Source organism: Humulus lupulus, chromosome 2 (assembly GCF_963169125.1).
Source record: "Humulus lupulus chromosome 2, drHumLupu1.1, whole genome shotgun sequence".
NCBI lineage: Eukaryota > Viridiplantae > Streptophyta > Magnoliopsida > Rosales > Cannabaceae > Humulus > Humulus lupulus.
The window spans coordinates 70,517,980-70,538,555 of NC_084794.1; the positions used below are offsets into that span (position 1 = coordinate 70,517,980).

Genomic DNA, 20,576 nt, shown 5'->3' on the forward strand with positions numbered 1-20,576 from the left:
TGATGCTAAATACAAGCAAACAATCACTAAAGTTATGAAAAATAAAGAGAAATTCATGTTTTGATGATGAATTTTATCTAGAAAGTTAAGAGATGAAGAAGTTGTGCAAATAAATGGTTGAAGGAACAAGTATTTATAGGGCAAAAACTAGCCGTTTATGACCGTTGGTGAATAGTGTTCATGACCGTTGGGGGTGTAGTTGTTTTCTATTATGGGATTTTAACAATTCTAAATTGTTGAAGTAACCAACAAGTGAGAATAATTAATTTATGGGTGTTAGAGAAACTTTTTCAGAAAAGTTTGTGAGTCAAAAATGCTAGACTAAGTAATATAAGAAGATTGGGAAATTTTCATTTTTTTACTATTCACCGGGTACTATTCATAGTGGGTCCCACAGTGGGGTCCGCAAGGGTCCCACAGTAGGGTCCACATGGGTCCCACAGCGGGGTCCACCCCATGGGTTCCACATGTTGATGCAGTAGTGACACATTGATGACTTAAGCAAATTACTATGCTTGATATTTTGAATATGTTATTATTCCACTATGCTTATTATTTTTAATATTTTATTAGAATAGTATCCCAAGTTTTTCCTAAAAATAGCCCTTCCAAAACCCATCTTGAAATCACAAAAACCTCATTTTCCTTTCTCTTACTATACCTAAAAATCTTCTTAACATCCTTCTAAAGTTCTAAACCTCGGAGATCTAGGCGAAGTTCTGTCCGTAACGCTAGCCTACGAAAACCTTTTAGGTAAGCTCTTCCCGAGCCTTTCTTTTCAGTTATTTAGTTATTATATATGTATAGATTATTTTACTATGCCGTTATAATGCCAAAAGTTATATATAGATTATTTTATTATGCCGTTATAATGCCAAAATTTATATATAGATTATTTTACTATGCCGTTATAATGCCAAAATTTATATATAGATTATTTTACTATGACGTTATAATGCCAAAAGTTATATATAGATTATTTTACTATGCCGTTATAATACAAAAAAATTTATATATAGATTATTTTACTATAATGCCAAATTTATATATGGATTATGTTACCATGCCATTATAATGCCAAAATTTATACTTTACTATGCCATTAAAATGCTAAAATTTATATATGGATTATTTTACCATGTCGTCATATTTTACAAATGCCAAAATTGAAATATAAACTATTTTTTTTATGTATCTTTATAATACTAAACTTATATAGGCTATGGTCACACTTTGGACTATTTGGACTTTTATTATATGACATTATTCCCTATTATTATGGACTGATACTATGACCTGGACATTTCCGTATGACCATGACCATGACCACGACTTTTAGACCAGGATCTTGCCATGGACAATTATAGTATGACCATATGCCTGGACATAAAATAAACAATAAAATAAGAAGAAAAGAAAAATAGAATGACAACAATTATAAACTAAAATTACATCATGTAGATTTTATGTAAGTTAATAGTTTGTGTTTTTACCAGGAAGCTAACAATTTCGGTTGTTTTATCAAGACGCAAGGTAAGTAGAATCCTCATCTACAATACAAGTCTTTTATGTGTCTTATGTGCATTTATATGCTTTATATGTTATCCTGCCATGTTCTTATGCATAAGTTATTTTCAAGAATGTTATATTTATTATGCATAAGCACGCTTAATGTTCACAAACAAGTTATTGAAAGCGTTAAAGTAGAGGTGCTGCTTGGGAGACCTACGTCCCAAAAATGTAAGGAGGGAGATGTACGTCCCTATATAATGAATGTTTATGAGGGAGAAATTCTCTATTATCATGTTTATGTTCAGGTGGGAATGTGATTCCCTATGTAATGCCGGCAGCAGCATCCTCTAGGGCCCAAAAGAAAGGAAAGTGAAAGAAAGAGAATACATAGCATGTTGCACGTTTATTTTAATGCATATGAGGTAGTTATTCTGCTTACTGAGCCTTAGCTCATCAGTTAATGTTTTGTATTGTAGGTAAGAGGCCCCAAATATAAATCGTTGATGAGTATACGTGGAGCCAACATGACTGTACATATGGGGCTGACCTGAAGGGAGTGGAGTTCTGCTATGCTATTTTATAAATAAACAAGAAACTTGGTTTTATTATATTTCATAAAAAAGTATTTTGTAAACCTTATAATTTACATAAAGCTTTGAAAGTATTTGAAAGTATTTCATAAACGTTGTAATTTACATAAAGCTTTTAAATTTATCGGTTGGACACATCTTATAATTCTACGTTAAGGTGTAGTAACGCCACGAAAATTATTTATAAAAGTATTAAGATTTGTATGTAAGATAAAGTTTTTATTTAGTTGTGAGTATTGTATGGTTTGAGGTTATGAACATTAGTTGTGTATTGTTTAATAAATAAAGTTTTTGTAAATTCAGAATTTCAGTATTGTTATATCAAAGTTAAACTTTGTTTTTACACTATATATATGTATGTTAAGAAAGGAGGTCGTTACAATACTAACACATTTGCCAAATCTGACTAATGAGTCAGTACCACGCACAAGTGAGCAACATTTGCTAAGCATTCAATATTCAATCCATGTCCACATTTACACAACCAACATGCCTCATGAATAACCATGCATGTCACATATGGGGTGCAGTTTTCTTACCTCTAGTTCGAGCTAGAATGAATAAAAGAACGACCCTTGAGACGATCAACCTTTTGGTCCTTTAGCGGTTACCTCAAACTTGAAATTAAACCCCCTTCAATGGCTGAACCAACCCTATGAACTCAGCTCCTTGATCTCCTAGCTTGATTCCTCGATTTGGGCTCAAAAACTCCAAAGGAGAAATGAGAGAAAATGGTGTACGGGAAGGAGAAGAACCTTACTCTGTTTTGTTATGTTTTTCTACAGCCAACTAAAGTCTCATATAAATCCAAACCAAATGACCTAAATGCCCCTAGGTCATTTAAGGTTTCTAAAGGCTCCCAAGGGCATATTTGTCCTTTCCAACCTATACCGTTAATTATAATTAACGCTCTCCAATTCCCACTAATCTCGCTAATCTCAAACACCAATAATTCATATCCCGTTACCCTTTAATACCCGGTAACGCTCTAATCATTAAAATCACCCAGAGACTCCTCCCGAGCCTCAAACTTAAACCTGTTATGACCAGACCGCTAATTAACATACCATGGTCGTCTCATGCCGAATGGCTCGAACGAAACCACATTATAATGTAGTCTCAACATATATCACCGACATGCATACAAATATACAATTTACCCTCAACGGGCCAAATTACCATCACACCCCTGTAATTAAAAATATGGACTCACATGCATGCATCCAACATCATATTATAGTATAATCCACATATACATGCATTTTATCAATTAATGGCATAATTAAACAAGTATGGTCCTCCCGGCCTACTATTCTTGCCATTAAACACATCGGAGAATGCGGGGCATTATAGAGGGGATTTGGGCAGAAGAAAAAGAACAAAAAAAAGAAAGGGAGGGACATTGAGAGATAGAGAGAGAGAGGATCTGAGCAGTAGAGAAAGAAAAAGGAAAAAAGAAAGAAAAAAAAGGGAGGGAGATTAAGAGAGATAGAGAAAGAGAGAGAGACGATCTAGGAGAAAGAAAAGAAAGAAAGAAAGAAAGAAAGGGAGAGAGATTCAGAGAGAAAGAGAGAGAGGATCTCAGAGAAAGAAAAAAGAAAGAAACGAACGAAGAGGGAGAGAAAGAGAAAATCTGGACAGTAGAGAAAGAAAAAAAAGAAAAAGAAATTAAAACTAGTTTTTAATTTTAAATAATTTTAAAATATTTTTTATAATATTTAAATAAATAACTAACATGGACCAATAAAAACATGCCACGTATACTCTTATGTATATATGGATTGTCCATTATGGTAGTTAACAGACTATAATGAACGACACTTTAAATTTATTAAGAGAACAATAAATTGGGAGGTTTCACTAGAAAAAAAAAAAAAATTGGAGTTATGTGTATAAAAATATCAAGATAAAGAGATAGATTTTGCCGTTAATTACTTTTTTTAACATATATTATCAAAATTCAATTTTTTTATTATTTTATATCTAACTCTCACAATACAATAATTGTTCTATTTTTTCTTCTTCTATATATTATTTAAATATTATATTTATTAATTTCTAATATGAAATAATAAGGATAGAATAAAAAATTGAAGCTGAGAGAGGAAATTAAAAAATGAATATTAATTTCTAAATGTAGAGAAAATATTTAGCAAAAGATAAAAAAAAAAAAAGCATGCATTGAAGTATTTTTTGTTACTGTCCTTATATTGTGAAGCTATAAAATTTTTGACACATTTTTTTAAGGGATTTTGAAGCTATATTTTTACATCATCCATTATCAGTGCTCTGCTCTCATAAATATATTTAATTATTTATTTAAATGCAGAATTATAAGCAAATGTTGAGGTTTACAACCAAAAACAACGATTGAAGTAACTATGTTGTTAAGACCGGCATTGTAATAAAAGTTACATTCTTGGGCTGAGTTTTTGAAATATACTAAATACCGTGGTCAAATAAGTAACATAAGTAAACCTTTTTTGAGTCTTTTAATCCCAGCCGTCAAAAAAGCCCACTTGTTACAGCCATCCGATTTAGGGTTTGATAGCATTGAAAAACCCTGTTATTTATACTCTTTCTTCTTTCATATCTTCCCTTTTGCTGGCAGTCCAGAATCGCAGAGCTCGTTCATCAAGCAATCGAAAATGGTGCAGCGTCTCACATATCGCACCCGACACAGCTACGCCACCAAATCGAACCAGCACCGGATCGTCAAAACACCAGGTTTTTTTTTGTTCACATGCATCCACTAATCTTAATCTTTGTTTTCACTAACTACAGTTCGCATTTACTATTTCGTTATCGAAATCTTTCTTGAATTTGTGGGAAGATATCGTTTTGATATTTCTGGGCTTAGCTTACTTTGTGTGTTTTTGATCGTTAGGTGGGAAGTTGGTTTACCAGACCACCAAGAAGAGAGCTAGCGGCCCAAAATGCCCTATTACTGGCAAGAGAATTCAGGGGGTATGACGATTTATTCAGTGTTATTAAATGAATTGCTTTACAAATATACCTGTTTGATTGAGCTTTAACATGGGTTTGTTAATAGGTCATTCATAATGCGAATGCACATGTTACATTAGTTTTGATGGCTTTAAATATGATTTCAAACTTGTTATCTTAAGTCTTACTCACCTGGTTAGCTAACACATTTACATAGGGTAGCATTTATGTTCTAGGAACCAAAATGAATAATTTGTAAGGTCCGTTTTATACGCTTTAGTCATTAGACTAGACATGTGTGTACTCTTGCACGCTTTTGAATTCTGTCTCCTTAGCTTGTTTATCAATTTATTTACTTTAAGTTAGGTTCTAGTGTTTAGTTTATGTGTCATTATCATTTTTGGCTTTCTCTCTGTATGAATTGGATTACGGCCTCTTCGTTGCACGAGTTGTTAATGTCTAATTTTTGATTTGATGCAGATTCCTCACTTGAGACCAACTGAATACAAGCGCTCTAGATTGTCGAGGAACCGTAGGACTGTGAATCGGGCCTATGGTGGTGTTCTTTCTGGAGGTGCTGTTAGGGAGAGGTATGTAACTGTTGTTGACTACTTATGGTCTCAGTGTTATATCCAAATTGAAACTAGTCGGTTGGTCTCTTAAGAAATTCATTTTGTGCAGGATCATTCGTGCTTTCTTGGTGGAAGAGCAAAAGATTGTGAAGAAGGTTTTGAAGATTCAAAAGGCCAAGGAAAAGTTGGCCTCCAAGAACTAAATGAGTGGACATGATGTTGTTGAGTGAAATTTTGACTTCCTTTTAAGTCGACTATTCAATATGGATCAAAATGTTTAATGGCTTTACTGTATTCTGTTTGCTACTTCAGTTAGTTGACTACACTCTTATTAGTGCAATTTGTAGACACTCAATCTTACTTTTGAAACATGATATTTCTAGTAGTTTGATTTCCGAGATCTTTAATCTATAGTTTGTCAAAAATTTTACTGATCTGGTATTACGTGTGTACACTAGATTTTCATCTTGCGTCATTCTCGGGTTTTTCAAGTCTTTTACAAGGTTTTGGTTTCACAAATCACAAAATTACGCATGCAGATTGCTTTTTTGATTGTATTTGTTGCAACTCTCTAATGAAGTGTTTACATCCGTGTACTGCCTTTGTATTTGAGACTTTAGTAGAATTAGGGCTGAACTACCAATCCAACAAGAAACAAAGGGCCTGTGTGGGTTTGGTTTTCTGTTTTTTGTTTTCAAAGTTGTGTTTTAAAAAAATGAGAACAAAAAAGGTTTTAATAGTTTTCAAAATAATAGGTTTTAGGCTAATATTTTCTAAAAACAGTTTTTAATTTTAATTTTTTATTTTTAAAAATCTTAAACAAAAAATTAATAAATATATCTACAAAGAAAAAAATCTTTTAAACTTTGTAATAAATATGTGATAAAGTAATATGAAATAAAAAGTGAGGAAAAATAAAGAGTGAGAAAGTAAGGCAAAAGTTTGAGGAAAGATAAATTGGGAAGATGGAAACTAATGCTATAAACAATGAAAAAGAAAGTGAAGTGATCATAGAAATAACATTATAAGTGATGAGAGAGAAAATGAGAAGATAGAAAATGGTAAGAGAGAAATTAATGTGAGAAAAGGTGAGGGAAGTGAAAATGTGGAGAGAGAAGGTGAGGGGAGAGAAAGTGATGAGAGATAAAGTGATGTGAGAGAAAGTGAAGAGAGAGAAACTGATGTGAGAGAAATTGATAAGAGAGAAATTGATGTGAGAGAAACTGATGTTAAAATAAGTGAAGTGAGATAATAATAATTAAAAAAATGATGGGAGGAAAAAAACAATTGACAAAAAAAATTTGAAAATAAAAGAAAACAACTATTTATTGTTCTCAAAATTTTTTGTTTTTTGTAACTTTGTTTTTCCAAAATAATACCAAACACGCTTACTTGTTTTCAAAATACTATTTTTAGTTTTTAAAAATAAAAAACTATTTTTAAGATAGAAAGTCAAACGCCCTCAGAACATATGTACTACAAACACAGATTATAAATGAATTCAAACCATCAACAAGCTATAAGTTTAGGTTGACAGCCAATAAAAACTTACTAAATTGAATATATTTATATTTTAAGATTTTATGGATATTTTTTAGGGGGAGTATTGGAGTTATATTACACTAGTTTTCGAGAAGTGAATAATTTAGATTGTTGAAAGTAAGGTTCAAATATTATGTTGCATTAGTGTCTATTTACTTTGATTTTGGTATGTTAAATTATTTCAAATTTCCTAAAAAAAATTTAGATTTCTATTACAAGTACAATGTATATAGTCACTAAAAAAATTTAAACATGGGGTATACCATTACTCTCCTTTTCGAGAGGAGTACTGAAGAACTGTCCCTAATCCAAGTGTAAAAAATAGGGGTATACCGTTATTCCTCTTTTCAAGAGGAGTACTAAAGAACTGCCCTATATTTGTATATAGGTTGGATATATTTTATTAGTATTTTGATTTTTATTCTTATTTCTGTTAATTGGATTGGTTTTGATTAAATTAGTTCGGTTTAATTGGATTGGTTTGGATTTTGAGTACTAATCCCAATTCAAACTTGCAATGCAAGGCAAGCTCATTGAGAATCACATATGCGTTCATGCTGTTTTTAATAATGATCATAGAAATCATGCAAAACCTTAAAAAATGATGGAGTTTCTTATAATTTTGAAAATGTCATTAAGCAATGCAATGTATTGCTTGTCTACACCATCACTTTTTTTTGGGTCCATTACAACTTCATTAAATCTAACAAATTTTATTGAAGTTTGGACCTCAAATTTAATAAAGTCCTCATTTATATAATAGAAAAATAAATTTTTTTAACGTTTGAAATGAATCAATATATTTTTAAAGAAAACATTAATAAAAAGTTAATTTTTATGTGAGGAATTAGGGTTTCACTTTTTTCTCTGCTAGGGTTTCCTGAGTTTCTTTTTTTCTTCATCTTCTCTTCTCGGCTAGGGGTGCCGGCGTCGTTCGTACGTTTGGCCATGCTTGGCTTAGAGGATGTCTCTGTAGATTGAGTTGGTGGGGTTGAGCGTGGAAGGTGACTGCTTTGGATCTTCTACTTCTTGTGTTTCGTTGGAGGCGAGATTTTTCATTTCAAGAGGGTGATGATGCTAGAGTTCTGGTTTTGTGTGGGTGCTGTCATCGACGAGGTGGGTGTTGTTGTTGCCGGGAGGATCTGTTTAGTTAAGGCCAGATTATAGGTTTGGGGCCTTTGGTTTGAGATAATTTTGTGGAGGTGGCTAAGAGGTAGTAAATCTGAAACTACACTTGTTTGGTGGTTGATTTTTATTTTAGTTTTGTTGGCTTTGTTTTGTTTATATTTCAAAATAATGTTGGGTTTCAACCACCACCCTACTAGATTAGTGGGGTTAGTAGTTATAATAGCGGGGAGGATGGTTTTGATACTTATTGGGTGGTTGGTGTTTCTTCGATATTCGCAAATTGCTTCTTTCAGGGACTTGATTTTTCTCTCCTTGGCTGCCAAGTCTGGGGATTCTTCGATCTCTATTGGCCCTGTGTTATGTGACATTCCGATATCTAATGTCGGAGCTTATGAACATGGTTGGTCGTTGTTTTATTTTCCTTATTTATAGTTTGAATAATGAAGTTGTTATCTCCTACCTTCTATTGGAAGATTATTGGCTCTATCATATGCCCATTTAGTCAGGAAACCTAATTTACTTTCCACTCGTTGGAAGCTTAATTGCTTGTGGCTAATTAAACCTTTAGTTGAAGTTTCTGTTATGGTTTTCTTTCTATTGATTATTGTAAATGCCTATGTTAGTTGATTTTGTTCTATGAACGCTATCTTCTTGTAATTGATTATGTTTGATTTATCTATTAATTATTAATGGATATTTCATTCACTTTTTTTTAAAAAAATATTTTTAAAGAAAGTCTAAATACAAACTTTAATTTATATTTATATATTATTATGCACATTTACTTAAATCTTTCTCCTTTAATTTATATTTATATATTATTATGCCTATTATGTTTGACATTTACTTAAATTTTCTATACCTCTATTGAGTTAATAACCAACTCATCTTTTTTTGGTAGCGAATATCTCATTTCTAAGGAAATTAAAAAGGAGTTGAAAATCATAATGTTCAATATCAAAACTAATAAGCAACGAGTGAAGTCTATGTTCATTTTTTTTTTAATATGGGACTATCATATATATACATATATATGTTCCTTATGATGGTGGCTTTTTTAACTTACTAATCTTGAAACAAATCTGTTGTAATTGTTTTTTTTTTAAATGTTTTATTTTTGGCTCGCTGTTACTTTGTTTTAGATGCTCATTTGAGCTATTGAGCTCTTATACTATATAAAGAATTATGTGGTTCTAACACAAAATCAATTGGCAGTAATCAATTGGTGGTTAGTGGTACAATTTATGTTCTTATAAATGTAGTAAGATTCTTATTACTTTTTAATGTGGACCATATCGACATATGTGCCTCTGTTTGGAGAAGAATGTACTTCAAAATCAATCTTACTTTTGGAACATGGTATTTCTAGTAGTTTGATTTTAAAGTTCTTTAATCTATAGTTTGTCAAATTCTCACTGATTTGGTATTTGTTGTGCACACTCTAGATTTCCCTCTTGCAACTTTCTGAGATTTTTTTTCAGTCTTTTCCAAGATTTTGGTTTCACAAAACATAAAACTATGCTTGTAGATTGCTATTTCATTTGTTGCAACTTTCTTAGGAAGTGTTTATCTCCCTTGAGGAAATTTTTATAGTTGGTCGAACCTATTTTTTTCTTCTCACATTTCTTTCTCTCCTACTAAACTAACCTTCTTTTTAACTTCTCTCTAATTTTTCCTCCAAAACTTTATTTCCTCTCACATGTCATCTCTAACAGACAAATGGCAAATCAACGCAGTACTTAACCCAATCATTATATATTATGTGTTGTAGTAAATTAATTTTCCAAATCCTCAAGTCTATGAAAAAAAATAAGAAGAGACCTTCTAGTGTCTTCATTTGATGCATAGTCGAAGTCCACATAACCACTTAATTTCGACATTATTTTTTAGAATAATATATTATTATACTAGAGAAAGAAGGCAACTATGAGAATTCCCTTGTAAGATCTTGTGAGTGATCGGGTGTAAGGGGTTTTGGGTGGGAGAGTTTCAAGATCATATTTGAGAGGTTTTGTACCTGCGGTTTTTCTTTCACCGGGTAACCATAATTACCCATAAGCTAGCATCGAGTAGATATGTTCAAGATTTAACCAATCAAATATGCATGAGAAATGCTATATAATTCGGTGTAATTTTATTCCGAGTGTATGTGGCAGTACAGTTAGTTTGAGTTGAATATTATTTTAATAATAAACAAGTATACAGCTGTATTATGTTTACTTAATACCTACTTTTTAATTTCTTTATTATTTGGCTTTGATTTAAATGAAAATTAAAAAATAAATAATTATTTTCTTCTTTTGTCTTTTTCTTCTCTACTTTTACCGTCTCTTTAGCTCCAATTTTATATTCCAAAACCTTCGTATGTTATAATCATGTACAAATTTCCTCATTTTTCATGTTAAGGAGGAGGAAGAATAAAATAATTGAATTTAAGGATTAGTTTCAATAAAAACCCTCTTCTTTTTTCTGGGTTTGTAACTAAGAGGAAGAAGATGTGGAAATAGTGGAAAGAGGCTTGGTGATTGATTGCTATCCTCTATTTCTACAAATTCGTATCTTTCTATGTCTATATATGTGTATATATATGGTTAGACCCCTATTTCTTCTTCTATCTTTATATATATATTTTTTTATTGAAAAAAATCTATTTTGAATTTTCATTTTACTCTCTTGTCGGAATGCAAGGAAATGACTCTGTCTTTATTTTAAAATAAAAATAAATTATGAATGTAATTTGTAAGAGAAGAATTTATACGATGAAGAATATGAAATGTTTTAACCCGTAAAAGATTAATGTGATGAATTTTATAATTGAAAAAAATAAATTATGCAATAAGTTTAACATGATATTCTAGATTGGGGTGGAATGATGCATAATTTTGGGCATAAATTTTATTGAGCTAATACCTTAAGTGTTCCTAAACGTGTTTGCACACTTTTTTTTCCCTTCTTTTCTCCTTTTATCTTCTGTTCATATTTCAGAGACTATTGAGATTGTACATGTCACTTGGAGGAATACAAGTACGGTGATATTTGGTAAAAGATTGAGTTTCTTTGCTTTACCTCTATCATTTGTGAAATTCTATGGAGAGCAAGAAATGAAAAGCATCATCTCACAATTTAAAGTCACTCTTAAGAGTTGTTGAATCGTCATTCCGGCCTTCAAGTGTTGCGTGAGTTACAGATATATCCAAGTATCTTTATTTGATACTAAGGACTCTTTTGAGTTGGTTATGTTATTTGTATTAAGAATGTCTCATGTGGCGATTATCCTTTTTTTTTTTTAATATTTGTTTACTTTCACTTGTAATTCAAATGCTAATGTTGTTTAGATTTCAATACAGAATAATGAGTTTGCTCAATTTCTTGCAAAGTGACCATTTATTTTGGGAAGAGCCCCATTTGTGGATGCCAAACTCTTTCACATTTTATTTAGTTAAGCCTTTTTCTTTTTGAAGAAAATGAATATAAAAACATTGATTCCTCAATGGTCCATGTATAGTCCCTATGTTGATTCATCATGCCAATCTGCTAAATGTACAAACTATCTCATAAATAATTCAAAACCAATACTAGTTTATCAATTTTTATTACAGCATTCTTTCATTCATACTTCTCACAACAAAAGGGCATAACTTTTTACAAAAGAGACACTTCCCAATAAACCAAAACAAACTAAACTGCAAATGAACTTGTGACTTCCCAATAAACCAAAATAAACTATACTCACAATTATAAACTTCATATGGGAACTTCTTCATAATCATGAAATTTCTTCATAATCATTGGCTGTAAATTAAAAAAAAACTAACAAGCTAATAAGTTAACAGTGATATTAAACAATATAAATATATTCATATATACACACATGAAACTAATAATTCTTGCAAGCAGTTTTATTTTTACCTTGAGGATACTGTATGCTACTAGCATAGATAAAAGGATTCAAATTATATGGTGGTGGATAATGGAAGTAGGACATAGGTAAGGTTTGAAAATTAGGTTGGAAACCTAAAATTTGCTCTCTAGGTTGATTATATGGCATGAACACTTTTGCTTGTGCTTCCTCAATCTGAAAAGATAAATAGAAAAAATTATACAAATCTTTAGATAATCCATTAAAAAAAAAGCAGCAGCTAATTTTTACCTGGTCTAATCTACCAACAAATTTCTCATTATGTATGCCTCCTTCCTCATTGTTTGTATCCTGTAAAAACATAAAATACATACATAACTTTTTTAAATGAAAATCAATGTTAGAATAAAACAGTATACAACAACAGAGAATCCTTACATACACATTCTTTCTTCCTTTTTTGATTTATTTACTCCCATTCTTTTTCATAGTTGTTACTTTTTCAACCATTGGAACTTTCCTATTCTTAGGTGGACGCCCATGTCTTCGAACAACAATAGGAGAGCGAGGTTCATTACTCTCACTAATCATTTCATCATGAGAATTCTTAGAATGAGAAATTTGAGACTTGGTCAAATCTACTACCCAATTAACTTCATCTTTAGCTAAGTTTATTTCAAATTCATGCATCACATTCCAAAACAATTTGAACTTTTCATCAGAGACAATAGCCCAATCAGCCGCTTTGTCAAATTTCCTTTGGAGCTCGTGATATCGTTGTGCTTCAGGATTGCTATGTAAATCATCATAAGCAAGTTTAATCTTTGTATGACGCCTTCTCAAATTGTAACGATCCGAATTTGCTAATCGGGCTTAGGACCTTGATTAGTGTGCCCGGAGGGCAATATTTGATTTATTATGCTTTAATGTGTTAATGGGTGAATTAATGTGAGTATATGATAGTGATGCATGTTTAGTGAGTTAAATGTGCATGAGGGCCTGTATGGATATTAGGGGCATGAATGTGATATATGTTATATATATGTGAAATGTCTGTGCAGCACGATCTGAGACAGTCCTGGGGAGCGGTTAGCCAGAGAGTCGCAACAGGGTTGAGATTCCGACTCGGGGCGAGTCGAGGGGTAATTTGGGCACTAGGTGTGTTATGAGATTATCGGGACATGAAAATAAATATTTGGAGATATATTTGAGGATAAAATGTCTAGGTAGGAATACTGGGGGAAAATTTACTATTTTGCCCTCGGGGACGTTTTGGTACCCCGAGCCTTGAGGTAACCACATAGACTTAAGCTGAATAAAACAAAAGGGGGAATTAATTAGAAGCTTTGGGAAACCGACTTATATCTCTGTTTTCAGCTAAGGATAGCATCTCTTACCATTTTCATCTTTCTCTTTCACTCTCTAAGAAACAACTCAAGGGAATTTGGTGTAAGCTAGTTTAAGCAAGGATTTGGGCTGAGGAAACTTGGGAGCTTGAAGCTTGGGGAATTGAGGATCAACTTCAAGGATTGAGTTCAGCAAGAGGGTAAGTTTTAATTATAGGATTATGCTTTAATTTGCTGATGGTTTGTAAGAGTTGCATGCTAGTTAAGTTTGATATGTTCTTGAGTACTTTAGTTGGGTTTTGGAGTAGATTTTGATGGGGTTTTGGTGTTGTTATTGAGCTGGAGTATACGTGTTAAATATCTGGGTTAGATAGGTGAGTTTTGGGTGAATTGGCTTGTGGAAAAATGGTGGAAAATATGGGTTCGGTGTGGAGCGCTGCGGCCCGTGTGCGCGCGCGGCCATGGGAGGCCGAGAAGGTTCATGCGCGTCATGGCGCTTGGTGGGCGCGCCGCGGCCCGTGTGGGGGTCAGTGTGGTGCTAGCCTCTATTTTGAGGCTAGCCGCGGCTCTTGAGGGTGGGGCCGCGACCCTTAGTGCCAGTTTGCATTTTTAAGGGTGTTTAGGCTTGAGAATTCAATGGTTAAGGCTCGAGATGGATTTTATCACCCGGATTGATAGAATTCAAGGTTCCGGAGGTTAGGGTTGTGGTTCGAAGTTATTCATTGGATTAGAACCTGATGACTGGATATTGTTAATGTGTTGTGACTAGGGTCTCGGCGAGGCTCACGTTGGAGGACTGTGCTCGGGGCATCGGTGCTCAGAAAGCTCGAAACTCAGGTAAGAGAACCCTTGTTCCCATAGAGCTTGTGTGCAGGGCTGAGCCCAATGTGTTTGAATGGACTGATATGCATGGCTGAGCCTAGTGTGTTTGAACGGGCTGATATGCAGGGCCGAGCCCAATATGTTAGAACTGCGGGGCGTAGCCCTTTATCTGTTTATGCTAGAATTCTATACCTGCTTGTTATGCTATATGTATTATGATGTGAGTGGTCGGCTTGAGCCCGGAACGATGTAGACCGAGAACGGCTGTAATGCCCCAAATTCTCCGATGTGTTTAACGGTGTGAATAGTAGGCCGGGAGGGCCATACTTGCTTAATTGTGTTATTAATTGATAAAATGCATGTATATGTTGATTATATTATGATATGATGTGAAATGCATGCATGTGAGTCCATATTTTTAATTACAGGGGTGTGACAGTAATTTGGCCCGTTGAGGGTAAATTGTCTATTTGGTTGCATGTTGGTGATATATTGTTAAGGCCACATTATAATGTGGATTTGTTCGAGCTATTCGGCATGAGACGGTCTTTAAGTATTTAAGTAGCGGTTTGGTCATAACGGGATTAAGTACGAGGCTCGGGGTGAGTCTCGGGATGTTTTAATGATTAGAACGTTGCCGGGAGTAAAAGGGTAACAGGATATGAATTATTGGTGTTTGGGAATTTTGAGAATAGCAGGAATTGGGGAGCTTTAATTATGATTAACGAAATAAGTGAAAGATGACGATTTTACCCTTAGGGGGACATTAGAAGCTTTAAATGACCTAGGGGTATTAAGGTCATTTTGCTTGGGTTATATATGTTTCAAGTGGCTGTAGAAGGATGTAGAACAAAAACAGAGCAACTTCTTCACCTTCCTGTACATCCATTTCTCTCTATCTTTCTTTAAGGTTTTTGGTCCTAAGTTGAGGTAGCAAGCTAGGAAATCAAAGCTTGGAGGTTGTGGACTTAGTTCATCTTCTAAGGAGGATTCAAAACCAGTTGGAGGTAAGGAATTGTCTTTGAATTTTAGGTGTTACTCTGTTTTTCTTATAGTTTTCAGCTCTAGATTTTGATGTGGAAAGTTGGAATCAAGGGGAGTTTTTGTGTGTGTGTGTGATTGGGTTTTGGTGAGGAGGTGATGTAGGTGAGGTTTAGGGGTTGAATTGGATGTTTTGGTAAGGTTTGGGATGTGTTTGGAAGGTTGGTTTCAAGAGGAATCGCAAGGAGGGAGTTTCAGTGCAGCTGCTGGTCTGAAGCTGGCACCCCAGCGCTATTCAGGGCAGAGAGCAGCCCTCTCTGTTTCTGGGACAGCGCCCCAGCGCTGGTGGGTGGCGCCTGGCGCTAGGCCAGTTTCAGGAGGTGTTGATTTTAGGGTTCTGGATGGTTTTTAAGGTTCGGGGGTTGGTTCCTTTACCCCTTTTGAGTAGTTTGAGAGTCCCGAGAGTGGGGGATTGGTCCCGGGAGTGTGGTTTAGTTTGTGAACCATTCATTGATTTGTTTAGTTAATGGTTTCTAATTGGTTGTGATTAGGTAAACGCTAAGGAGTCTAAAGGTTGATCGTTCTCAGGGGTCATTCTTTTAATTATTCTAGCTCGAACCAGAGGTAAGAAATCTGCACCCCAAGTGTGACATGCATGGATATTCATGAGGCATGTTGGTTGTGTAAATATGGACTTGGATTGAATACAGAATGTTTAGCATATGTTGCTCACTTGTGCATGGTACTGACTCTTTAGTCAGATTTGGCAAAGGTGCTAGTATCACCTGTGAAGATGTGACTTATTAGTCAGGTTCGGCAGGGGTACTGGGCATTGGTCACGTTGAGCTGACTCATTAGTCAGGACGGCATTAGCGTGTTAACGCAAGCCAACAAAGATTAGATCTAATCAACTATCAGCATTAAATGGCTCAAAGAGCATTAATGCCAGACCGACCCCGAGGGTCGATGAATGAAATAAGCGCTTGGAGGATAGTGGCTTACCTAGCAGCCACTCTCCCACTTGAAACAGTGACATGCTTGTTAGTCACTCAGTATGGTTTACCAGAACCTGTTGAAGGCTGGTGGGTTACCTAGCAGCCACTCTTCCACTTGAATTAGTGACTTGCTTGTCAGTCACTCAGTATGGTTTATCAGGACCCCGTGTGATGTTCACTCACTTGTCTGAAAACTTTATGCTCAGTGTGATTATAATGATAATCATTTGATAATGTTTATGCAAAGTGTTATGTTTTCTTGCTGGGCTTTGGCTCATGGGTGCTATGTGGTGCAGGTAAAGGGAAAGAAAAGCTCACCTAGCCTTGAGTGGAGAGCTGATGTGGTGATGTGTACATATGCGGCCGCTTGACCACCACGGCCAAGGAGTTCTCAGAGGAACTAGGGGGTTTACCCTATTTTTGCCGCTTAGGTCGGCGAGATTGTAAATCTGAAACAGTAGTGACCATTTTGTACTGAGAACAACTTGTAAACGTTTTGTTTAGCTCTGCAGAGCAGTTTGTAATAAAAATCTCAATTTTATTTTTATTGGTTTTACGCCTTAACCTGTTAATTACACTTAGAGCACGTTTTTGACCAAAGGACTCGGGTAGCGAGTCAAATTTTCGGTCCACCGTTCACCGTAACTGTTCTGGGGCAGCCAGGGCGTTACAACGGCGAAGGGCCGGAAACGGCGTTGGGCACGTTGAGTGCAAGGCCGAGAACAGCAAGGGGCCGGGAGCAGCGTTGAGCACGTGGAGTGCGAGTTGCCAGGGCGAGTCCCTAGAAGGATACCTGAGATATCCTCACGGCGTGGTCCGCGAACCCAGGGCTTGGTAAACGCCTGGGACGGCTAGGCCGTATGTGTTTAGCCATTGGTGGCCTATTTATATGCGTGATATATGTGTTGCATATGTTATTTGCTTGTGGGTTCTCTTGCTGGGCTTCGGCTCACAGATGCTCTGTGGTGCAGGTAAGGGTAAAGAGAAGATCAACCAACCATGAGTACAGCAGGCATGAGGCGGCGTGTACATGTTTGGCCAGCCTGGCTGCCACGGCCAGAGGATTTTGGGAGATGCTTGTAAATAAACTCTGATTTTGTCGTCTAGTCGACTTGGTTTACTTAATATGTTGTAAACATTTCTAAACTGTATTTTGGGATCCCAAGTGTAAACCTTTTATGATTTTCTATGGAAACTACTATTTCTAAGTTTTTCCTCTGTTTATAACTTAATTACACTGTTTGATCTAAAACCTCGATTAGCGAGATGAAAGCACATTTTTAAACTCACTTAGTAACGGCTCTAAGGAAGTAGAGCGTTACACAAATTCTTTCTCAATCATGACAAAATGTATGTCATTGGAACATTCGAAACTCCCATTCTAATGAGAATTGATATAGTGTGCTTGCATAAAATTCCCTTAAATTCAAATAGCCAGCAAGAACATTGAACCTCATTATTTTCTTTGTTGAAATGAACCATCAAATGAACTTCCTTGCTTCCTTCATCAAAGAATAAGACCTCACATACATCAAATAATCCAAAACTTTCATCAACACAAGAAACCTCACAATAAATCTTCCCAATCAACTCTTTTTGGAACTTTGTAAACTTTGCATTAGTGTAGGCTGCCTGAAATTGCTTTTCTATTGCAAAATGAGTCACACAAGGAATTAAAGTGCTAAAAGATTGAAAATCAGCTTGATTCTCCTTCTCAATTTTGTCTCTTAAAGCACTATCATATTGCTCAACGAATTGCTTAAGTGTTGTCTTTGAGTTAACATATCCATCAAAAAATGCATTCATGCTTTCACTACGCTGAGTAGTTGACATTCCAGCCCAAAATGTATCTTTGACAAATGCAGGAACCCAACGACATCTTTCTTCATATAAGCTATTTAACCAACCATTGTCCTGCAAATTGAAATCGCTGATGAAAAGACCCCATGTTTTCTCAAATTCTTCCTTTGTCAAAGAATTATAAACACACTTTTTCAATGCCTTTTTAATTGGCTTATAAGATTGATAACCACTTAACTTCTCAGGCATCTTTTTCATTATATGCCAAAGGCACCAACGATGTCGACTTTGGGGAAACACAATCTCAATTGCCTTCTTCATTGCTTTGTCTTGATCAGTAATTATGGCATTTGGAGCACATCCAGACATGCATGCAAGCCATGTCTTGAACAACCAAATAAATGTTTCAGTAGACTCACTTGATAGCAATCCACATCCTAACAAGATTGATTGACCATGGTGATTTACTCCAACAAAAGGGGCAAAATGGCATATCATACTTGCTTGTTAAATATGTAGTGTCAAATGCAAATTCTTCATATATCGCTCTACTCCTTGCATCAGCCCAAAATATTTTTTTTTATCCTTGACTTAGCATCTAAATCCATTGTATAGAAAAAAAACTTGAATTTTTTAGATTGTATTCGAACAAAATATTGATGAACTGCTTCAGCATCTCCAACCCCTAGTCGTAATCGTCTTGCTTTCTCAATAAGATTTCTACAATCCTTCTGTAAGAATGGAACAGTATCATGACCCCTAGCTTCAATAACAAATGATTGAAAATTCTTTGCAACACTTATTCCTGCTCGATCATTTAGTTCAAGTTTTCTTTGAGCACTAATACTTATCTCTCTATTGCATAAATAGAATCTTGACTTTTGAGGACTCAATCCATGGTTATGCTCAAGTATAACTGAATTAATCTTGCATTTTCCATGCTCAAGAATAGTACCATTAATTCTAGCCTTGCATTCCACTTTTGTCAAAGGATTAGGATTAAGATAATTTTTCTTGTGAGATTTTGACTTCCCTGCTCACGAACATGACAAAGTTAAAAATTTTGTTTTTCTATCTTCTGAAGCACGTGATGTTTTCTTTTTAATTCCAAAACCCTCTTGCTTTCCATATTGTCTATAAAGATCATCAAATGAGCTAAAATACATTCCAGGTTCAGGGGCTTTTAGAATTTCTGAATACTCTATTATATCCTTCTTTTTTTGCATGTTTGAAATTCTCCCACTTTTCTCTGTCCAAATCCATGTCCATATTTGTGACTCATGCAACACTAGAAGGCTGGAAGGACGATTCAACAGCTCTTAAGAGTAATTTTAAATGGTGAAATGATGATTCTGATTTCTTACTCTCCATAGAATTTCACAAATGATAGAGGTAAAGCAAAGAAACTCATTCTTTTACAAAATATCACCATACTTGTATTTCTCCAAGTGACATATGTACCACCTCAATGGTCGCTCTTGTAATATGAACAAAAGATAAAAGGAGAAAAGAAAGAAAAAAAAAGAAAAGAGTGCAAACACGTTTAGGAACACTTAAGGTTTTAGCTCATTAAAATTTATACCCAAAATTATGCATCATTCCACCCCAATATAGAATATCATGTTAAACTTATTACAAAATTTATTTTTTTTCAATTATAAAATTCATTGCCTTTATCTTTTTCAAGTTAAGAAATTTCATATTCTTCATCATATAAATTCTTTTCCTACAACTTACATTCATAATTTATTTTTTTTATTTTTATTTTTAAATAAAAGTATATTCATTTTTTTACATTCCAACCAGAGAGTAGAATGAGTTCAAAATACATTTTTTTATAAAAAATATATATGAAGTCAGAAGAAGAAATAAGGGCCAAGCCATATATATATATACATATACATAGAGAGAAAGATACGATCCTGTAGAAATGGAGAATATCATTCAATCACCAAGCTTTTTTCCACTATTTTCACATTTTCTTCATCTTAGCTACAAATCCAAAAAAATAAAAGAGGGTTTTCATAGAAACTAATCCTTAAATTCAATTTTTTTCCTCTTTGACTTGGGAAATGATAAAATTCACAGATGATTATAGCTGCTTAATTAGCATATGAAGGCTTTGGAATATAGAGTTGGAGCTAAAGAGACTAAGAGAGACGGTAAAGGTAGAGAAGAAGAAGACGAAGTAAGAAAATAAATTTTTGTTTTTCTATTTTTCTTTGAATAAATAGCATTTTCCCCCCTGAACTATGGCCTCTGTATGAAAGTGCCTCCCGAATGATTCGCGATGTTTTAAATTCCCCCCAAACTTTTAACGTTAGTAATTTATGGGCATTCCGTTAGTTTTTTTTAAATTTATGATGATGTGTCATAACACATAAGATAGGCTGCATGATATGGAAATATATGAGCTGATGTGATAATATAGAGGATTATTTGGCATTACACATCATTACTGCCATTGAAACTACCATGAGAAC

General features: G+C 34.4%; 2 protein-coding genes and 1 long non-coding RNA gene across 3 annotated transcripts; 2 read left to right on the plus strand and 1 right to left on the minus strand.

Moving 5' to 3' along the window:
• Positions 1 to 654: 654 nt before the first annotated feature.
• Positions 655 to 2,259, plus strand: LOC133816097 (uncharacterized). The gene is made up of 3 exons (XR_009885011.1): positions 655 to 753; positions 1,497 to 1,533; positions 1,989 to 2,259. It is a non-coding gene; the product is annotated as an uncharacterized LOC133816097 (long non-coding RNA).
• Positions 2,260 to 4,667: 2,408 nt separating this feature from the next.
• LOC133817998 (large ribosomal subunit protein eL34) lies at positions 4,668 to 6,027 on the plus strand. The gene is made up of 4 exons (XM_062250672.1): positions 4,668 to 4,829; positions 4,990 to 5,069; positions 5,529 to 5,638; positions 5,730 to 6,027. Exons 1-4 carry the CDS (start codon positions 4,751 to 4,753, stop codon positions 5,821 to 5,823), a joined length of 363 nt encoding a protein of 120 aa, XP_062106656.1. The 5' UTR covers positions 4,668 to 4,750; the 3' UTR covers positions 5,824 to 6,027.
• An 11,604-nt stretch (positions 6,028 to 17,631) lies between these two features.
• LOC133814385 (protein FAR-RED IMPAIRED RESPONSE 1-like) lies at positions 17,632 to 19,319 on the minus strand. Its single transcript, XM_062247351.1, has 3 exons — positions 19,208 to 19,319; positions 18,759 to 19,126; positions 17,632 to 18,477 (listed from the first exon to the last, which is right to left on the minus strand). The coding sequence occupies exons 1-3, from the start codon at positions 19,317 to 19,319 to the stop codon at positions 17,632 to 17,634; spliced, it is 1,326 nt and encodes a 441-aa protein (XP_062103335.1).
• Between the last annotated feature and the right edge of the window lie 1,257 nt (positions 19,320 to 20,576).

Coding starts and splice junctions, on each gene's coding strand:
- LOC133817998 (XM_062250672.1), top strand. CDS start 4,751: ATGGTGCAGCGTCTCACATATCGCACCCGACACAGCTACGCCACCAAA. Junction 4,830..4,989: donor CCGGATCGTCAAAACACCAG/GTTTTTTTTTGT, acceptor TTTGATCGTTAG/GTGGGAAGTTGGTTTACCAG. Junction 5,070..5,528: donor CTGGCAAGAGAATTCAGGGG/GTATGACGATTT, acceptor GATTTGATGCAG/ATTCCTCACTTGAGACCAAC.
- LOC133814385 (XM_062247351.1), bottom strand. CDS start 19,319: ATGCAAAAAAAGAAGGATATAATAGAGTATTCAGAAATTCTAAAAGCC. Junction 19,127..19,207: donor ACAATATGGAAAGCAAGAGG/GTTTTGGAATTA, acceptor GTTCGTGAGCAG/GGAAGTCAAAATCTCACAAG. Junction 18,478..18,758: donor GGGTTGGAGATGCTGAAGCA/GTTCATCAATAT, acceptor TGGTTGTTCAAG/ACATGGCTTGCATGCATGTC.